Here is a 22,888-nt window from a genome sequence, read left to right on the forward strand (position 1 = left end):
AAAGTCAGATAAATACTACGGAGTTTTCTAATAGTGTATATATATTTAGGTAAACAAAGTTATTTAATTGAAAATCCAACTTTCGAACAAAATAACTTCAAAGAAAAATTCTACAAAACATTCGAATTTTTTTATTTCGATGACAACAAAAATCTTTTAATGAAACAAATGGCGAAAACTAAAAATCTAAAAATAAAATAAACATCTAAAATTAATTGACAATTTAACAATTTCATTTTCCATTAAAAAATTATCATCTATAAAATTAAGTAAATTAAATATCTACAAAATTACATAAAAATAACTACATAAGAAATTTTGAAAAATTTTTTCTAAATAACATTGAAAATTTCAAAACCTTTAAAAAATATTTAAACGTAAATCATTAAATAAAGTATAAAAAAAATTAATCTAGTTTTTATTTATATTAATTATAATTATATGATCAATGTAATAAAAATTACAATTAATGTTAATTAAACAATAAAAGTTAAAAAAAATAAAAAAACTTATTTTAAAAAAATCTGAAAAAAATGTTAACATTATTATTATTACTAAAATTATTAATATTATTGAATAAAAACAAAATATAATAATAATATAATAATTATATTTATAACTAATAATTACATATATATATATATATATATATATATATATATATATATATATATATATATATATATATATATATATATAATAATAATAATAATAATAATTATAACTGTTTATCATTAATATATATTTTAGTCAAATTAATTGTATCTTACTTAAATAATAAAAAAATTATTAAACTTTTAGACTACTAAATATTAAAATTAATTCGTATACTTTAAAACATATTTAGCTATAAAATACTTTAAACATTTCATTTATTATTTATTAATTATTGTTTATATTTTATTTAAGATATTAAACATTTTTCTGTGTTATAAAGTTTTTTAATTCATCGAGGTTATAAAAATATTTTCCACGGTACTCGATCAACAACCTCTTGACATTCGAACAACGAATCCATTCACAAATCTCTTCAATGAAATCGATGTCGTCGTGAAGGTAAAGATGTAATTCTTCACAAAGATTAATCCACGGAAGAAAAATTTCTTCAAAATCTTTTTTCGTTATTAAATAACGTGAGATGTGTATCGACAACGCTTCAATGTTATCTTTCGGTTTCCATCCTTCGAATTTAATTGGAAAATTAAAGGTGACAATGACAACATATGTTGAACATTGAATTATAAGATTTTTTTCTTCATCACTTAAAATATTTTTATTAACATTTAACCACAATAACTTTCTTCCAGATTTAATGTAATGATTTACGAAATAATTTTCACAAGAAGTTTCGTAAGAAGTTTTTCCATCGTCAATCGAAATCCACCACTTTTGATCATCGACGATAAATTTTATTTCATCAGTAAATGATGATTGACTTTCATAAAAACATTCAATGAATAAATTAACGTAATAAGTTATAGGATCAAATTTAAGATAATCGTTTTTATTTTCACTTTGATAATCGTTTTCATCATCACTTAGATAATCGAATTTATTTTCACTTTGATAATCGTTTTCATCATCACTTTGATAATCGTTTTCATCATCACATTGATGACGATCGTTTTGTCGACGATCGTTTTCATCATCACTTTGACGAGATAATTTAAGTAGACAATCTAAAGAATAAATAAATATTATATATAAATAAACAAATAAATAATAATTTAAATAATAATTTAAATTATAAAACATAATAAACAGTAAAAGAATCTAGGTAATATATATATATATATATATATATATATATATATATATATATATATATATATATATACATATATATATATATATATATATATATATATATATATATATATATATATATATATATAGAATAGATAGTATAAATATTTAAAAAAATTATTATAATAGATAAAATAATCTAGATAATATATATATATATATATATATATATATATATATATATATATATATATATATATATATATATATATATATATATATATATATAATCTAGATAATAATACACAAATTTATATTAAGATATAATTAACTAAAAAATTATATTCAATATATTATTATTAAATACATTACATATTAATATTATATACATTAATATTAAATTAAGATCATAAATAAAGAAATAATAAATTATATACATTAACATTATATTTTACATTAATATTAAATTAGGATCGTATATAAAAAAAATTAAAACAATGAAACTTTCAATATAATAATTCTTTATTAAAATGATTGCAAATTAATTTAAAAATTAATTTATGTTCAATAACTTATTGTAATAAGACACCAAGAAAACGTATGTTATTTTAACACAGATTGGAGTGAAATGAATGATTTTATAAATCGAATTTGTAATTTCAAATATAGAACTTCGAAAATCTCCTTCGACAATTTTTTTAAAAATAAGTTATGTGAATAAATTATACAAAACTCAGAGTGAGAGTTTAAATATTCGTTCATTTGAATTTTACGTTGATTGGAAACTTAAAAAAAAAAGCGCTTTTAAGAACAATTTATCTATTTTATAATATTCAATAAATTTTATATAAAAATACAAAAATATTTTACATAACATTGATACAGTCACAATAATAAATAATATTTCTATCGTTAAAGCTATGGTTACCATGTATTTTTACGTAGAAGAGCGGAGTGCCAAACTATTTTTTTTTTTGTTCCTTAAGATGCTCCAAAAAGCCCTGACGGTCTTATCCCTATTAAAATCAAGATTTTTACTATGCTACCCTATGTACAAACAGGACATCTGGTAACACTAGACCTAGCTACAAAAACATATAAATGCTTTTAAAAAGAAAAAAGCAACAAACATAGATAAGATAAAAATCGATAATCTAATAGATCAAATATAAAATTTTCCATTAATCATATCAAGTGTTTGTTGTTAATATAATTGATAAAATTTGGTTTTAAAAAATATTTCTTAAAAAAATATTACAAATTTAAATCTTTATCACTCATATTATCTTTGTGCATTCTTAAGCCTAAGTAACTAAGGCTCTCGGCTCACTTTTTCGTACCCAAAAAAAAAACGAAAAAAAAACGAATATGTGAAAATGTTTTATATAGATATTAAATTGATTAAAAAGAAAGTCAATCAAAAAAACAGTCTGTTGAAAATAGAATCGCATAACACCCGAGTTCTATTGAAAATCAATATGTCATGCTTTATTTCAATTTATATATTAAAAAAAATTACCTGAAGATTTTTACTTTTTTTAGCACTTTTTTTTGTAATTTTATAATATAGTTTAATTAATTTAAAGTTTATATTCATTTAAACTTTGTTTCAAAACCAATTTTTTTAAATAAAAACAAATAATTAAATATAAAGTGAAATATACTTACGACCTTAGAAGTATTGTTACCAGAGTTATATAATAAACAATGATTTTTATTTATTTAAAAAGAGATTATATATATTTAAAACTCGATCGTCGAACTTTAAAAAATCCTTTGTCAAATTCGAAAAAGGAAATTCGAAACAACCGTATTGCTAATAGATATTGTTGTATATTGTAACTAGCGCAACCGTTTTAAAAAAAGAAGAATATTTTACAAATAATTACTAACTACAAACTATCATAAACTAATAAGTTTAAAATTTTTCTATGAAATAAAATAATATAAATAGAAATATGAAAATTTTTTTTTAGAAATTTAAAACAGAAATTTGAAAAGAAGCATTTAAAAATAGAGTAAATTAGCACAACTTTTTATATTATTATTTAAAAAAAATTAAATTGCAATTGTTCGTGACTTGTGTGAGATTTTACAAATACAAAGTTGTCCATTACTAGGTTAAAAAGTTAAGGAAAACACATGGAAAAAAGGTTTTATAGAGAATATTTTGTATGTGTAACTGCTTAAAATCGATTTTTTAGGACACATTTTAAGTGCTTAAAGCATATTTTAAATTTAAGCATAGTTTAAATTTATTGTTATATATGTTTGCTTAAACCAATTATTTAAAACAACTTTGGGCGATACAAATTCTGCTAAATGTATTTTTTTCGCACGCTATTTGTCGTTTGTTATAATGAAATTCGCAAAATTAAAAAAATAAAAAATTTTAATACTAGACTTTTATACTTTATAAAAAGAATTATTAAATTTCAAATGTTTTAAAATTAAACAAAATTAATTCTAATAAATTTTGCCACTTTTTGTTCTTTGAGGTTAAATTAACAATTTTTTTTTGATATTATTTATCATTATTGACTCAAAATTATCCGATTAGTAAAAAAAACATGTCTTCCTAAAGCCAGTAAACTTTTAATTTATTGATATAATTATTTTTAAAAGTGTTAATTATATATGAACCTTCAATAATACTAAAACAACAAGGGTGAATTAACAAAATATTTTTACTGTTGTAAAAATATAAAAATCGTTCATTTCGAAAAATTATTTATCCTATAAGTATAAATAAACCCAAATCGAATAATCCTTTTTACCGCGTTTTAACGCAATTAACGTGTCAACAAATAATATATAAAAAATGATTTTATAGTGTATTGAAGACAATGTTTTTAGTTGTTTACCGTAACAACAAAAAAAGGTTGTCAAGTTTTTAGATATTGATTGTATGTATCGTATGAGTTTTACTTTGATACGATGAGAACTTTTCTTAATTACTTATTCTATTGTGACGTTTCTTTCATATTAGTAATAAAATCTTCAAGTCAAGTCAAAAAAAAATTTAAATAGTTTTTATTTGATCTCATGTCTAAAATCTTTGACTTAAACAAATTGAAAATCTTTTTTTATCTTGAGACCTTCACTGTGGACCAGAGTGACCGCCAGGTTAAGTTGTTCCCCAGGTCTGATTTTTCTTTTTCAAAAGTTGGGTATACATTAGTAGACACCATTTATGACATTAAAAACTTCTGAGTAATTAGACAAAGTCAAAAATAATTTGTTCAAAATATTTATTTTTAACCATAAAAATCTTAATAAATTAGGTAAAAACTCAGTTGAAAGTCCGCGAAATTAGTAAATTGTGTATACAATGGCGGACTGTTTTCATAAAACTTGTGTTGTTTGTCTTACACAGTTCGGTAAAAAGTCATTTAAAATTCAAAAGATCACTCCAGCAATTGAAACAAAGATAAAAACTTTCGTCTGGAGCCAGTATAGTTTAGATGTAATCAACTATCCCAAGGTTATTTGTAACAATTGCCACAGAAACCTCTATGATCTCGACAAGAACAAGGTGGAGTACCTAGGCAACTGGAAAGAGAAGATATCCAAGGTAAAATTCATGCTAATCTGTTTTTTTATGTATAATAATAATTATTACTTTCTAGTTAATACTTTGTTTCATTTACAATCACAGTTTCTTAACTAAAAAATAGAACAGATTTTTTTTTTAAATACATGTTATTATGCATAAAATATAATGCACGTAGATTTAAAATGAATATAACTTTATATATTATATATACAGCACTATAAGTATGTGTATACATATACTTAGTTTAAGTATGACATGCATGGAAGTATTTGAGTATAATGTGTTTGTGTGTATTATACAAATATTAGTTTTACAAAACACGTATATAAGGTTGTATAAGATAAACAACTAATTACTATTTATTTATTAACTATTTATTTACTATTTATAGTGTAAGCTTAAAATTTAATTATATAGTATATATAGTTAAACTTGCATAGTGTATAGTAAAATACCATTTAGTATGCTAAAATAATATCACTTACTGATCAATATTTTTTCCATTATTTTAGATTGATAGATTGCATCTGAGAAGATCATCAAATATCAATGACATTGTTGATGAAATCAATGCTTCTAATGATTCTGAACATGTAAAGTCTTCCAGACTATGTTCAACATGCTTTGGTTTCGTAGCTTAGAATTTTATTATTATTGTTGTTTTATTTTTTCATATGTAATGCTTCACATAACAAAATTGATTGTACTTTAAATATATTTAATTAAAAATATTGTTCATTTGTTTCCAAACAAAAATATTTAGTGCAAGAAGTAGCTCATATCTGTACAGAGAGCAGAGCTGTCAACAAACTCATTGAAGCAGCAGAACAGCTTGGACCTAAATATTTAGAACGGGTAGCCTCAGGCAAGGATATTAGGCTGTTCTTTCAATATAAATACATATTTTAAAATTCCAAATAATAAAATATTTTATTTATGTATGTTGCCAGGTATTCTTAAGCACAAAATGGAAGCTGAAAATAATTGTAGAGGACAGAAGTTTCAGTTGGCTACTCAAGGGTCTCCTTTGAACATGTGGTTGAAACGCCTGACAAAAAAACTGACCGAATTGAGCTGAAACAGGTGTCCTTTGGTACTGTTATGGAGTTGGTTAAATCTCTTGAGCTTTCAAAAAGAATTTTGGTTCCAAATATAGCTCTAGTAGAGGAACTCAAACCTGCATTGAAACGAACATTTTTGAAAAATTGAAGCTTCAAATTGTAGGTTTTATGGATGGAGAAGAAGCCATTACTAGAAAATTGGTTCATATAAAAGATACATCTACATTTATACAGCACGTCCTTACAGAAAAAGGAATAGATCCACATGACTCAATATTGAGAATAGCTATGGATTTAGGTCAGGGATTCCTTACTGTAAATATTTTTAATCCCATGAAAAAAACTTCTTCAGATTTAGAGCTAGATGATGCTGGAGTAAAAAGATCCTTTCTTATAGCAATTGTTGAGGAGGTTTCTGAAGCTAACGATAATCTTTGGAAGCTTATTGAGCCCTTGAACTTAAACGATGTAAAGTTTTAAGTTGCATTTGATCTTAAATGTGCAAATTCAGTGTTAAGAATTAGTAGTCATGCTGAGAAATACAGTTGTTTATATTGTGAGGGATCCTGCACTCCTGACCCTGGTATCAAGTGAGCACTTAGGTCATTGGATGATCATTACAGCAACTTTACCTTTGACAGAAGAAGAAGTCAAAAATGTCACACTTTAAAAATGTTACAAATCCAAGACTTTTTTACAAAGAGGAAGATCCTGAAACTCTTCTTGAGGAGTTGGTTCCTGTTCCTGAGCTTCATGTTCTAATGGGAATAGAAAGTAAACTTGCAGTACTTCTAGTTAGTGTATGGCCTTTGTTTGAGAAGTGGTTACAATCAAACTACATCATGTTTCGAGGATACCAAGGCATAGGACTTGGCGGAAACAATGCAAGCAAGTTCCTGAAGTTGGTGGATATACTTGAAAAAGATATTGTAAACAATGGAAAATATGACTTATTACCAATAGTAAACTGTCTTAGAAAGTTTAAATATCTTCAAGCAGAAGCGTTTGGTATGGTAGCAGGGGAATACATCAGCATTGCTGTTCTGGAGTTTAAAAAGTCCTATGCAGATTTGATTGAATACGTGCATGCCACATTTGAGGGTATCAAGCTCAGTGTTACCTGGAAAGTTCACATAGCAGTATATCATATACTTCCTTTTCTTCATTCTACTGACTGCGGCCTAGGATTTACTGTGAGCAAACAGGAGAAGGTATTCATCATGAATTCAAAAAAACATGGAATAGATACAAACAAAGAGTTAACTATATAGATTATGCAAAACAGCTAAAATCCAGTGTTGTCAAGTTTGTATCAAAAAACATTAAATAAACTGAATAATTATATAATTTAATTTAATGTTTATAATTTCAAGTATATATTGCAAAGTATATTATTTATAGCATTTATATATATAATATAACTAGTTAACATAAAGCTTTTTTACTTTGTGCTTTTATTTGTATAGGATAAGTTACACCTATTTTTGAATTTTTTTTCTTAATTTTTTTTTAACACCCCAGAAGTTTTAAATGTTATAAATAGTGTCTACTAATGTATACCCAACTATTGAAAAAAAATCAGACCTAGGGAACATTTTAATTTTGTGGTCACTCAGGCCCACAGTGATAATAGCTATTTTTTGATTTTTTTGCTTAATTTTTATTTTTGAAAATTCCAACACCCCAGAAGTTCTAAATGTTATAAATGGTGTCTACTAATGTATACCTTGCTATCGAAAAAAAAAAAAAAAATCAGACCTGGGAAACAACTCAACCTGGCGGTCACTCTGGTCCACAGTGCCTTGTTTCTAAAACTTTCTCAAGGGTTGCTCAAGGTTCTATCCTTCCAAATATTCTCACATCTAAGGTGGCATTGTTTGCTGATGATACTACCATTTATTCTTGTCGTGATAAGAAACCAACACACTCTGATTGCTTGGAGGGGGCATTTGAGCTTGAAAAGGATCTCACTTCTGCTACAGCATGGGGTTCACAGTGGCTGGTGAACTTTAATTCAGATAAAACTAAATTTTATTAGCCAATCGTTATCGCAATAATTTAGATCTTCCTATATTTATGAACGGTGATGTACTCGATGAGTCATCCACTCTTCATCTTCTAGGATTAACTCTTACTTCCAATCTTTCTTGGAAACCATATATCAAATCAGTTGCAAAATTAGCATCTGCTAAGGTTGCATCTCTTTATCGAGCTCGTTACTTTCTTACTTTGGATTCTATTCTCAATAAATCTCAAATCCGGCCTTGTATGGAATACTGCTGCCATATCTGGCGCGGTTCTTCTAATGATGCCCTTTCTCTTTTAGACAACGTGCAAAAACGCATTGTAAACATAGTTGGACCTGCTCTTGCAACCAACCTCCAACCATTATCACATCGTCGTAGTGTTGCTTCTCTTTCTCTTTTCTACATACTATAATGGGCACTATTTCAATACTATAATGGGCACTGCTCTAAAGAGCTAGCGTCTCTTGTGCCATCTACTAAAATTCATTCTCGTGTTACTCGTCATTCAATTAAGTGTCATCCTTTTTCTGTAACTGTTCCTAAGTGCTCCAAAAACGCTTTCGTCTAGTTTTTTTCCTCGAACATGAGCTCTTTGGAATTCGCTTCCTTCATCTTGCTTTCCTGATTCATATAATTTGCAATCCTTTAAGTTGTCTTTTAATCGTTATCTTGCTTACAATCTTCATCTTTTTCCTTTCAGTAACTTCCAACTTTAATTAGTGACTGCTTGCAGCCTTGTTGGAAGCGAAGATGTTTAAAAAAAAATAAAATAAAATAAAAATTTCACAAAATTATGGTCAATTTTTACAGACACACTAAAACTTTTAGTGTCTTGTTAAGATTTTTATGCACTGATTTAGATGTTTGTTCTAATGAAACACTGAGTACGATTAGTTGAAATGGAATCTCATTATGTAAAATTTCATCAAAGTGAAATTATTTATCATTAATATACAATTTTAAATGAAGCATATATGATGTATATACGAGAACATCATTCAGCAACTGATTTAAACAAAGCCTTCCCAAACACTACCTTGATGAAGTTATTAATAATAACATAATTGTGTTTCTTATGTATACTATATATTTATAAACAAATTTCAATTTTTATCAAAACATTTTCATCATAATTTATAAATAGACTTCATCAAAATAAACTTTGACGCTCAAAAGATATAGGTTTATATAAATTTTAGAACAGATTTCATGAAATTTTTTACAGTTTTAGAAAAAGAGTCTAAAAAATTTTTAGACTCTTTTACTAAAATTGTAAAAGGATAAGCACCTCAGATTTGCTTTAAACTTTGACTACCCACATATTTTATAAAAAAAACAAAAATCATAATCCTGAGAACTTCAGCTTGATTTGCCCATCTGCTTGAAAGTTATGAATACATGAAAAATGTTTTATAACCAAAACTTGAATATCTGAAACTTACAGTAGAATTTTTTGATATTTGACAAACCATAAATTTGTAAATCAAAAAATGTTATTGCTTGAAATTTTGTATAGTAATAATTTTTTACCCAAATAATCCATTTTAGGTGATAATCTTTTTTATTTACAAAGATACGGTTTGTCGAAAAATCAAAAAAATCTACTATAAGTTCGAGAAAATTTAATTTTTTTAACTTTATTAATATTGAACCTAGTTAACATTGATTCAAACATAACTTTTGAACTTTCAGGATTTTTTTTTTTTATTATAAAATCTGTGAACGGTCGAAATTTGAATCAAATCTGAGGTGGTACTTTAAGGTACTTTTGAATAACAAAGTGATTTCATATGGAATGACCTTATATATAAAAACAACCAAAAGATCCGGTGATTTTAAAATTAATCTTCATTTTTAACATATATTATCATTCAAAAAATACAAAAAGGTTCAAAAAAATACCCTAAAGTGAAAATAACTTTATTTAAAAACACCTAAAAAAAGTCCAAGTGAGGTGATTTTAAAATCTATATAATCAGTTAAGAACAAGTAATCTTTATTTTTATATGATGACTTATGTCATCATACAAAAAACAAAAATGATAAAAAAAACCTAAAGTAAAAATAACTTTTCTAAAAACACCTTAAGGAGTCAATGTGATGTGATTTTAAAATCAGTTTAACCAGTTAAGAACATAGTTATTGAGTAATATTTTATTCAATAAAAATTTATGCAATTATTATTATTATAACCACATTTATTATATACTCATTATTAATCTAAAGGATAAAATAAGTAAAGTTATTGTAATAAGTCACAGAATAACTCACAGAGTTAATGTCGAACAAACTTTCCCATGCTTTTAAACCTTGTTTTTTTTCTATTTTTCTATATGTATAATTTATTTATTTTAAAACACTCACTCAAAGCTTATATGACTGCACCGATGGGCTCTAAAAACTCTATTCAATATTATCAATTTTAAATTATCTATTAAATTAAATTCATTTAATCAAATTTAATTTTTTTTATTAATAATCATGTTTACTAAGGCTTTAGTTATATTATTTATTGCACCACAGACATACAAAATCACATACCCACTAAGGCATAATGATAGAAATTAAAAAAAATAAATTAATTAAAGAATAAATAAATAATATTAGGATTAAAAATTAGTTTATATTTTTTTCATGCATTAGCATTGCATCTATTTCACACTAGTGTAAGAGTAAAAATGTGCATCAAATTACATAACATAACAGAAATCAATAGTAAAACTAAAATAAACTCAGTTGTTTTACCTTTAGATCTTAGATTACCACTTTAGATGACTATCATCCTATGATTTACAAAGAACCTAATAGTAACTTGCTAGTAACCTAGCAACTAATGGTAACTAATTGTAACTTGCTTAACCGTATACTTTTATATCAATTCATCTTTTTGTTTGGAAATTAGGTTTGAATCTAGTTCTTCTATTTATATGTACTTTCTTAATACCAATTCTTCATTTAATCATGTTTCTCTTTATTGTCTAGCGAGGTATTCCACCAGAAAGTGGGGCAGGCATGTAACCCACCATTTCAGATTTTGTTCATATTTTGTAAAAATGGTCACTTATATTACATAGATCAAAATTTTAGCACTGATATCAAATGATTTTGGAGATATTGTTACTTTAAAATCAGCTATTTTTAGTAATTTTTTTTGTTTTACGGCCATTTTGATTTTACTATAAATTTTGTTTTACAAGTTTCTGTTAAACTGAACACAAAATTAAGCTAAAACTAGAGGCCACTTGTATCTGAATAAATTCATAAATTGCTTATAAAAGAAAACTGGTGACTAAGTGAAAACTATGATTGAGTTAATTTTTTGGATAAATGATCTGTGTCTATGTATATGCGCCTTGTTCTTGAAGATGTTTTTTTTTAAATTATAATTAAGATACGAGAAAGCCTATAACAATCATCTCTACTTGGCCAGTGTAATAGTGAATTTTAAAAGAGCGTCTTTATTTTCTTCACCAACTTTTGCTACCAAACCAACATCATATTTGCAGATACAATATTTTCGTACAATGATTTCTGGAAGATATTGTATTGAGGCAGTAAGGTTAAATGTTAGATTAAATTCCTTCTGCTCAAAAACTCTTTTGAGATTTATGTTTATTGCATCCTGTATCCTGTGAATGGAGTTTCTATGTGGTATCATTTCATGTAATACCATAAAGAAACTCCATTCACATTGCATCCCAAAACCTTCAACGTGATGGTATAAATTTAAAAAAACACTAGCAATTTGGTATTGTAGTATTGTATTTAGTATTATATTTAGTATTATAGTATATAAATTTAAAAAACACTAGCAATTTAGTTTAATATACAACCATCAGAAAGATAGTGCATTTTTGTGGTATTGAGAAACATTTCTTGCACAAATTTGACAGTTTTTTTTACTATACAATAAATACATTCAAGTTGTTTTAAGTCATCAGATGTAAAACATAAAAATGTTGGTTGACTTTAAGAAGCACCTTCATTATGAGCATTTACATAATTGATAACATTTTTAATTCCAGATAAACGATTACATCTATTTCTTGCATTGAAAAAATCAACTTATCAAGATCATCAGCTTTTTTCTGATGTTAAACATTGGTCTCCTCAATAACATTGTTTTTCAGATCTGTTGTGTTAACATTAAGGATAACTGAAAGCTTTAGATCTGTTGTATTAACTTTGAGGATAACTGAAAGCTTTTTTGACATAAGATCATTAGCTGGCATTAAATTTTTTTTTCAAGAAAAATTTTAGCATGTTGTTGAACCCCATTAAATTTTACTTTTAATACATCAAATTTATTAAAACTCTTTTTATATAATATTTTTTGTTTATAAGTTCTTTTTTTTATGCAATTTCTATATTTTCATAAAAAAATGTCCTAGAAAATCATCATCACTGTTGTGGTCCTGTTAGGCACACCAATCATCTTTTTTTTCTTAACACTTCTTTTTGACATAAAGGACACATTATAAAACCAGGAATTGTGTCTACACTAATTGACACATCTTTTGCCAGTTGAATGTCGATTTCTTGCAAACCACCTATAAATATATTATAAATAGAAACAATTTGCGAAATTTAGGAAATAATTCATTTTAGAAATATAATAAAAAAATGAAAATATTTAAAACTAGTAAAAACTGGATGCAAGTTTTGTAAACAGAAGCACAATAATTTAAGAACAAATAAATTTACCTTTTATGTTAGTTTTATGTTTTGCAAGTTAGCAAACCGGTAAAAGTTGTTCATAATGTAGACAGATTATAAAACTAACATTTAATATTGATAGACCAGATCTCCATAATAATAAATTTCTATCTCTCCCTGAATAGCTTGATATATATTTTAACTCGATTGATAAAGTGAACATCCCTGTATTACATTTCTTGATCTCCTACTTAGATAGTCAACTTTGTGACTCCCTAATCACCTTGTGTCTTTCTTGTGTCTTGTCTCTGACCCTAGATTTTATTTAGTTCTTTCTTTTTCAGATTAATGCTGTTCCGACCATGCTATGATCTCACTAAAATTTTCATATTGCATTTCTTGAATGTCAGATTCAATGTTTCTACGCACTTCTTACTACAACCATCTTCCTACGACTGTATCATAGCACTTCTTTAGGCTGATTATAACTTTTATTACGATTTTCTTAGTGATAACATATGTTTAGTGAAGGTAGATGTTTTTAATCTTATTGCTGATAATGAAAATTTTGCCTCTGTAACAATCTTTTGGATTCAGTTAGAAGTGGAAACTTATTTCTTTTTGACCAACTGCTTTTTCTAAGCATGTCATTTATCATTTTAATAAAAAAAACTTACTTAAAAACAAATGTTGTTTTTTTCTTCCAATTCTTGATGCAATATTGTTGATATTCTGATATTAACAACGCTCTTACTTAGTCCTCTATTTTTTGGATGCTTCTTTACTGCCCCTTTTCACTTTCCTGGAAATAATATATACATTTCATAGCAGTTACCATTTGCTAAGTTAGTATTTCTTTTATTTGCACGCATAATTTAATGGGTTTATTAAAGCATCCTTAAAAGCATTCTAAATAATTAAATGATTTTGAAAATGGTCTATAACTTAATGTTTGTCTGGATTTCAATAAAGAGGATATAGAACATTTTACCATATGGCTATTTGGTATGTACCAAATATTATCCAGAAAAAAAAAATTCAAATAGGGATTTAAAACTAATTAAAAAAAAATTAAATATAGTAATAAACAAGATTACAATATCAATAAAAAAATATATTTATACAGGATATTTATACATGCCATTTTTAGTTTATGAACTAAAAATTGAAAAATTTAAAAAACTTTTTTTTATTATTTTTATACATTTAAAAAAAAAAATAATAAAAGTTAAACTATGCTAGTTACCAATGGTGTTTGCTTGTTTGGATAGTTACCAATGGTGTGGGTTTTGAATTACATAAAAACAGTGTTGAAAAAATATGCATGTGTTGTTATTTGGTTCTTGTTAACTTTAGCAAATTAAAAAAAAAAACATCAAAAAATACTATAACCAAAATTAGTGTTGGTTTGTAGTTGAAAAAAAAAACAAAACACAACATTACTGCAAAAATTATAATTATGATATCAATATCAATGATATGCAATATAAATTAATGATTTTCTTTTTAAAAGGTTGAAAGTGTGTTTTACTAACCCATTTACACTAATTTACTACTTAATTACACTATGGAACATTCTTATACTATTTCTCTAAAATTAAATAGAAAAAAATTATTATTCCACAACAACATTGATTTTGTGACCCTTACTAAAAGATTTTGAAATTTGTATGCTTTAAAGAAAGTTATGGATTTTCTTACGTTAACTTTTTAAAATAATATAGAACAAAAAATACTGAGCATTCTTCTAGAATATTCATGAACTGCTGAAAGTATTTAAAAGTTCTAATAATTTTCTAGAACTTTTAAGAAAATTTTTTAAGTTTTCAAGAATGTTTTTAAACAGTCCAAAATAAGAAAAACAAATATAAAATCACAAATGATTCCAACATTTAAGTTCATGTTATTGGTGGAAAAACAAATTAAACCCTCGGAATTAGGGAAAATGAGGTCCACAATAATTTACCAACCTCAATCTTTTTGATGTCCACATTAGGTCGGCAAAAAAAAATTGATTCAAAGGTCATACCATTAAACATAGAAATAAGGTTGGCATTTTTTTGTTGACCTCAAACACTATTAGACTGGCAAGTTAGGTCAGCATTGCCAAATGCCAACCCTTATTCCGAGGGTTGCAAATTGTATTTGAATAGAAATAATTAAGCTTAAAAATCATTATAGAGGTGTTTGCATTCATCAGATGAAATTAACTATTTTATTGATTAAGTCAAGTTTGTAAAAGCACTTCAGCATGCCAGGGGGGATTAAGACAAGTCTAGGGCATTGCATTTTACCTACATATAACGCAAGAAAGCTTAAAATGACAAGTTGAACAACTGATACTTCCTTAGATGTATTTTATTTTGTTAAACTTCTATGATTTAGTTATATAACTGAAAAAGTTTCCATTTATATTGATCTCGTATATTGAGTAATATGATGTATATTTATATTGATGCACTATGTAGTACATTTATATTGATGTACTTACTATGATGTACTATGATGTACTTACTATAATGTACTATGATGTACATTAATATTGATGTACCATAATGTACATTTATATTGATGTTCTATAATGAACAATTATATTGATGTACTATGATGTACGTTTAAGTTGATGTACTATAATGTGTATTTATTTTGATGAATTGATTTTCATAAAAACATTCAATGAATAAATTACCAGCATCAGATTGATCAAGTTTTTGTAGATAATCGTTTTCATCATCACTTACACGAGATAATTTAATGAGACGATCTAAAGAAAAAATAAATATTATATATAAACAAATAAATAATAATTTAAATAATAATCGAAATTATAAAACATAATATACAGTAAAATAATCAAGATAATATATATATAAATATATATACATATATATATATATATATACATATATATACATATATATATATATATATATATATATATATATATATATATATATATATATATATATATATAAATATATATATATATATATATAAATATAGTAAAGATAACATAAACATTATAAAAATATATTACAATAGATAAATAATCTAGATAATAATACATAAATTTATATTAAGATATAACTAACTGAAAAATTATGTTCAATATATTATTATTAAGTACATTACATAATAATATTATATACCTTCATATTAAATTAAGATCATAAATAAAGAAATATTAAATTATATACATTAACATTATATTTTACATTAATATTAAATTAGGATCGTATATACAAAAATTAAAACGATGAAACTTTCAATATAATAATTCTTTATTAAAATGATTGCAAATTAATTTAAAAATTAATTTATGTTCAATAACATATTGTAATAAGACACCAAGAAAACATATGTTATTTTAACACAGATTGGAGTGAAATGAATGATTTCATAAACCGAATTTGTAATTTCAAATATAGAACTTCGAAAATCTCCTTCGACAATCTTTTTTAAAATAAGTTATGTGAATAAATTATGCAAAACTCAGAGTGAGAGTTTAAATATTTGTTCATTTGAATTTTACGATGATTGGAAACTTAAAAAAAAAGCGCTTTTAAGAACAATTTATCTATTTTATAATAATCGATAAAATTTATACAAAAATACAAAAATATTTTACATCACATTGATACAGTCATAATAATAAAAAATATTTTTATCGTCAAAGCTATGGTTACCATGTATTTTTACGTGGAAGAGCGGAGTGCCAAACTATTTTTTTTTGTTCCTTAAGATGCTCCAAAAAGCCCTGACGGTCTTATCCCTATTAAAATCAAGATTTTTACTATGCTACCCTATGTACAAACAGGACATCTGGTAACACTAGACCTAGCTACAAAAACATATAAATGCTTTTAAAAAGAAAAAAGCAACAAACATGGATAAGATAAGAATCGATAATCTAAAATATAAAATTTTCCATTAATCATATCAAGTGTTTGTTGTTAATATAATTGATAAAATTTGGTTTTAAAAAATATTTCTTAAAAAAATATTACAAATTTAAATCTTTATCACTCATATTATCTTTGTGCATTCTTAAGCCTAAGTAGCTAAGGCTCTTGGCTCACTTTTTCATACCAAAAAAAAAAAAAAACAAAAACGAATATGTGAAAATGTTTTATATAGATATTAAATCGATTGAAAAGAAAGTCAATCAAAAAAACAGTCTGTTGAAAATAGAATCGCATAACATGATTTCTGTTGAAAATCAATATGTCATGTTATATGAGTTCTCTTGAATCAATCAATATGTCATAACATGAGTTCTGTTGAAAATCAATATGTCATGCTTTATTTCAATATATATATTAAAAAGAATTACCTGAAGATTTTTACTTTTTTTAGCACTTTTTCTTGTAATTTTATAATATAGTTTAATTAATTTAAAGTTTATATTCATTTAAACTTTGTTTCAAAACCAACTTTTTCAAATAAAAAAACAAACAATTAAATATAAAATGAAATATACTTACGACTTAAGAAGTATTGTTACCAGAGTTATATAATAAACAATGATTTTAATTTATTTAAAAAGAGATTATATATATTTAAAACTCGATCATCGAACTTTAAAAAATCCTTTGACAAATTCGAAAAAGGAAATTCGAAGCAACCGTATTGCTAATAGATATTGTAGTATATTGTAACTACCACAACCGTTTTAAAAAAAGGAGAATATTTGACAAACAATTACTAACTACAAACTATCATAAACTAATAAGTTTAAAATTTTTCTATGAAATAAAATAATATAAAAATAAGAGAAACTTGAAAAATTTTTTTAGAAATTTAAAACAATAGAAATTTGAAAAGAAACATTCATGACTTGTGTGAGATTTTACAAATAAGAAGTTGTCCATTACTAGGTTAAAAAGTTAGGGAAAATACGTGGAAAAAAGGTTTTATATTATAAAACCTTTTTTCCACGTATTATATAGGTTTTAAAATCAATTTTTTAGGACACATTTTAAGTGCTTAAAGCATATTTTATACTTAAGCATAGTTTAAATTTATTGTTATATATGTTTGCTTAAACCAACTATTTAAAATAACTTTGGGCGATACAAACTCTGCTAAATGTATTTTTTTCGCACGCTATTTGTCGTTTGTTATAATGAAATTCCCAAAATTAGAATAATAAAAATTTTAATACTAGACTTTTATACTTTATTAAAAGAATTATTAAATCTCAAATGTTTTAAAATTAAACAAAATTATTAATTCTAATAAATTTTGCCACTTTTTGTTCTTTAAGGTTAAATTAACAATTTTTTTTTGATATTCTTTATCGTTATTGACTCAAAATGATCAGATTAGTAAAAAAAACATGTCTTCCTAACGCCACCAACTTTTAATTTATTGATATAACTATTTTTAAAAGTGTTAATTATATATGAACCTTCAATAATACTAAAACAACAAGGGTGAATTAACAAAATAATTTTACTGTTTTAAAAATATAAAAATCATTTATTTCAAAAAATTATTTATCCTATAAGTATAAATGAACCCAAATCATATAATCCTTTTTACCGGGTTTTAACGCAATTAACGTGTCAACAAAAAATATATAAAAAATAATGATGTTATAGTGTATTGAAGACAATGTTTTTAGTTGTTTACCGTAACAACAAAAAAAGGTTGTCAAGTTTTTAGATATTGATTGTAGGTATCGTATGAGTTTTACTTTGATACGATGAGATCTTTTCTTAATTACTTATTCTATTGTGACGTTTCTTTCATATTAGTAATAAAATGAACTTCAAGTCAAATCAAAAAAAAAAATTTTTAATAGTTTTTATTTGATCTCATGTCTAAAATCTTTGACTTTAACAAATTGAAAATTTTTTTTTATCTTGAGACCTTCACTGTGGACCAGAGTGACCACCAGGTTAAGTTGTTCCCCAGGTCTGATCTTTCTTTTTCAAAAGTTGGGTATACATTAGTAGACACCATTTATGACATTAAAAACTTCTGAGTAATTAGACAAAGTCAAAAATAATTTGTTCAAAATATTTATTTTTAACCATAAAAATCTTAATAAATTAGGTAAAAACTCAGTTGAAAGTCCGCGAAATTAGTAAATTGTGTATACAATGGCGGACTGTTTTCATAAAACTTGTGTTGTTTGTCTTACACAGTTCGGTAAAAAGTCATTTAAAATTCAAAAGATCACTCCAGCAATTGAAACAAAGATAAAAACTTTCGTCTGGAGCCAGTATAGTTTAGATGTAATCAACTATCCCAAGGTTATTTGTAACAATTGCCACAGAAACCTCTATGATCTCGACAAGAACAAGGTGGAGTACCTAGGCAACTGGAAAGAGAAGATATCCAAGGTAAAATTCATGCTAATCTGTTTTTTTATGTATAATAATAATTATTACTTTCTAGTTAATACTTTGTTTCATTTACAATCACAGTTTCTTAACTAAAAAATAGAACAGATTTTTTTTTTAAATACATGTTATTATGCATAAAATATAATGCACGTAGATTTAAAATGAATATAACTTTATATATTATATATACAGCACTATAAGTATGTGTATACATATACTTAGTTTAAGTATGACATGCATGGAAGTATTTGAGTATAATGTGTTTGTGTGTATTATACAAATATTAGTTTTACAAAACACGTATATAAGGTTGTATAAGATAAACAACTAATTACTATTTATTTATTAACTATTTATTTACTATTTATAGTGTAAGCTTAAAATTTAATTATATAGTATATATAGTTAAACTTGCATAGTGTATAGTAAAATACCATTTAGTATGCTAAAATAATATCACTTACTGATCAATATTTTTTCCATTATTTTAGATTGATAGATTGCATCTGAGAAGATCATCAAATATCAATGACATTGTTGATGAAATCAATGCTTCTAATGATTCTGAACATGTAAAGTCTTCCAGACTATGTTCAACATGCTTTGGTTTTGTAGGTTAGAATTTTATTATTATTGTTGTTTTTTTTTTTATATATATAATGCTTCACATAACAAAATTGATTGTACTTTAAAAATATTTAATTAATTAAAAATTTTGTTCATTTGTTTTCAAACAAAAATATTTAGTGCAAGAAGTAGCTCATATCTGTACAGAGAGCAGAGCTGTCAACAAACTCATTGAAGCAGCAGAACACCTTGGACCTAAATATTTAGAACAGGTAGCCTCAGGCAAGTATATTATGCTGTTCTTTTAATATAAATACATATTTTAAAATTCCAAATAAAGTTACAAACCCACGACTTTTGTACAAAGAGGAAGATCCTGAAACTCTTCTTGAGGAGTTGGTTCCTGTTCCTAAGCTCCATGTTCTAATGGGAATAGTTAGTAAACTTGCAGTACTTCTAATTAGTGTAAGGTCTTTGTTTGAGAAGTGGTTACAATCAAACTACATCATGTTTCGAGGATACCAAGGCATAGGACTTGGCGGAAACAATGCAAGCAAGTGAAGTTGGTGGATATACTAAAAAGAGATATTGTAAACAATGGAAAATATGACATATTACCAATAGTAAACTGTCTTAGAAAGTTTAAATGCCTTCAAGCAGAAGCGTTTGGTATGGTAGCAGGGGATAACACCAGCACTGATGTTCTGGAGTGTAAAAAGTCTTCTGCAGATTTGATTGAATATGTGTATGCCACATTTGAGGGTATCGAGTTCAGTGTTACATGGAAAGTTCACATAGCAGTATGTCATATACTTCCTTTTCTTCATTCTACTGACTGCAGCCTAGGAGTTTACTGTGAGCAAACAGGAGAAGCTATTCATCATGAATTCAAAAAAACACGGAATAGATACAAACGAAAAGTTAACCATATAGATTTAGCAAAACGGCTAAAATCCATTGTTTGAGTCAAAAAACATTAAATAAACTGAATAATTATATAATTTAATTTAATGTTTTTAATTTCAAGTATATATTGTAAAGAATATTATTTATAGCATTTAAATATATATAATATAACTAGTTAATATAAATCTTTTTTATTTTGTGCTTTTATTTGTATAGGATAAGTTACACCTATTATTGAATCTACTAATGTATACCCAAATGTATACCCAATAATTGAAAAAAAAATCAGACCTAGGGAATATTTTTATCTTGTGGTCATTCAGGTCCAGAGTGATATGTAATAGCTATTTTTTGATTTTTTTGCTTAATTTTTATTTTTGAAAATTCCAACACCCCAGAAGTTCTAAATGTTATAAATGGTGTCTTCTAATGTACCTAAAATGTGTCTACTAATGTACCTTGCTATTATTAGAAAAAAAAAAAAAAATCAGACCTGGGGAACACCTCAACCAGGCGGTCACTCTTGCCCACAGTGCCTTGTTTCTAAAACTTAAAAACATTTAAATAGAAAGTGGTCTCATTACTTTATGTGATTAAATATTTTATACCTCAAATAAAATATTTAGTTAAATGAATTTTAACAGCATGTATAATGTTATAAAAGCAATAATGAATTTTTTTAACATAACTAAACAATTTAAAATCTCCTTATAACCATATTGAACTGTGTTTAACAACCATGGCTTCCTAATTCCACACTATTGTGGTCAATTTTTACAGACACATTAAAACTTTTAGTGTCTTGTTAAGATTTTTATGCACTGATTTAAATGTTTGTTCTAATGTAACACCAAGTACGATATTTGTTTGTTTAGTTGAAATGGAATCTCATTATGTAAAATTTCATCAAAGTGAAATTATTTATCATTAATATACAATTTTAAATGAAGCATATATGATGTATATCCAAGAACATCATTCAGCAACTGATTTAAACAAAGCCTTCCCTAACATTACCTTGCTGAAGTTATCAGTAATAACATAATTGTGTCTCTTATTTATATTATGTATATTATATATATTTATAAACAGATTTCAATTTTTATCAAAACATTTTCATCATAATTTATAAATAGACTTCATCAAAATAAACTTTGATGCTCAAAAGATATAGGTTTATATAAATTTTAGAACAGATTTCATGAAATTTTTTACAGTTTTAGAAAAAGAGTCTTAAAAAATTTTAGACTCTTTTACTAAAATTGTAAAAGGATAAGCACCTCAGATTTGCTTTAAACTTTGACTACCCACATATTTTATAAAAAAAACAAAAATCATAATCCTGAGAACTTCAGCTTGATTTGCCCATCTGCTTGAAAGTTATGAATACATGAAAAATGTTTTATAACCAAAACTTGAATATCTGAAACTTACAGTAGAATTTTTTGATATTTGACAAACCATAAATTTGTAAATCAAAAAATGTTATTGCTTGAAATTTTGTATAGTAATAATTTTTTACCCAAATAATCCATTTTAGGTGATAATCTTTTTTATTTACAAAGATACGGTTTGTCGAAAAATCAAAAAAATCTACTATAAGTTCGAGAAAATTTAATTTTTTTAACTTTATTAATATTGAACCTAGTTAACATTGATTCAAACATAACTTTTGAACTTTCAGGATTTTTTTTTTTTATTATAAAATCTGTGAACGGTCGAAATTTGAATCAAATCTGAGGTGGTACTTTAAGGTACTTTTGAATAACAAAGTGATTTCATATGGAATGACCTTATATATAAAAACAACCAAAAGATCCGGTGATTTTAAAATTAATCTTCATTTTTAACATATATTATCATTCAAAAAATACAAAAAGGTTCAAAAAAATACCCTAAAGTGAAAATAACTTTATTTAAAAACACCTAAAAAAAGTCCAAGTGAGGTGATTTTAAAATCTATATAATCAGTTAAGAACAAGTAATCTTTATTTTTATATGATGACTTATGTCATC

The 22,888-nt window shown here is 25.1% G+C and overlaps 1 protein-coding gene across 2 annotated transcripts in view; it reads right to left on the reverse strand.

Moving 5' to 3' along the window:
- Window positions 1-755: 755 nt before the first annotated feature.
- Window positions 756-22,888, reverse strand: part of LOC136076755 (NACHT, LRR and PYD domains-containing protein 3-like) — a 69,804-nt gene continuing 47,671 nt past the window's right edge. For both annotated transcript variants that reach the window (XM_065790186.1, XM_065790187.1), the window contains exons 5-6: window positions 15,736-15,810; window positions 756-1,679 (exon numbers count right to left, since the gene is read on the reverse strand). In XM_065790186.1, the coding sequence (XP_065646258.1) occupies window positions 913-1,679; window positions 15,736-15,810 (842 nt within the window). In that variant the 3' untranslated portion in view covers window positions 756-912. The remainder of the gene's footprint in view (window positions 1,680-15,735; window positions 15,811-22,888) is intronic.

Source organism: Hydra vulgaris, chromosome 02 (assembly GCF_038396675.1).
Source record: "Hydra vulgaris chromosome 02, alternate assembly HydraT2T_AEP".
Classification (NCBI taxonomy): domain Eukaryota; kingdom Metazoa; phylum Cnidaria; class Hydrozoa; order Anthoathecata; family Hydridae; genus Hydra; species Hydra vulgaris.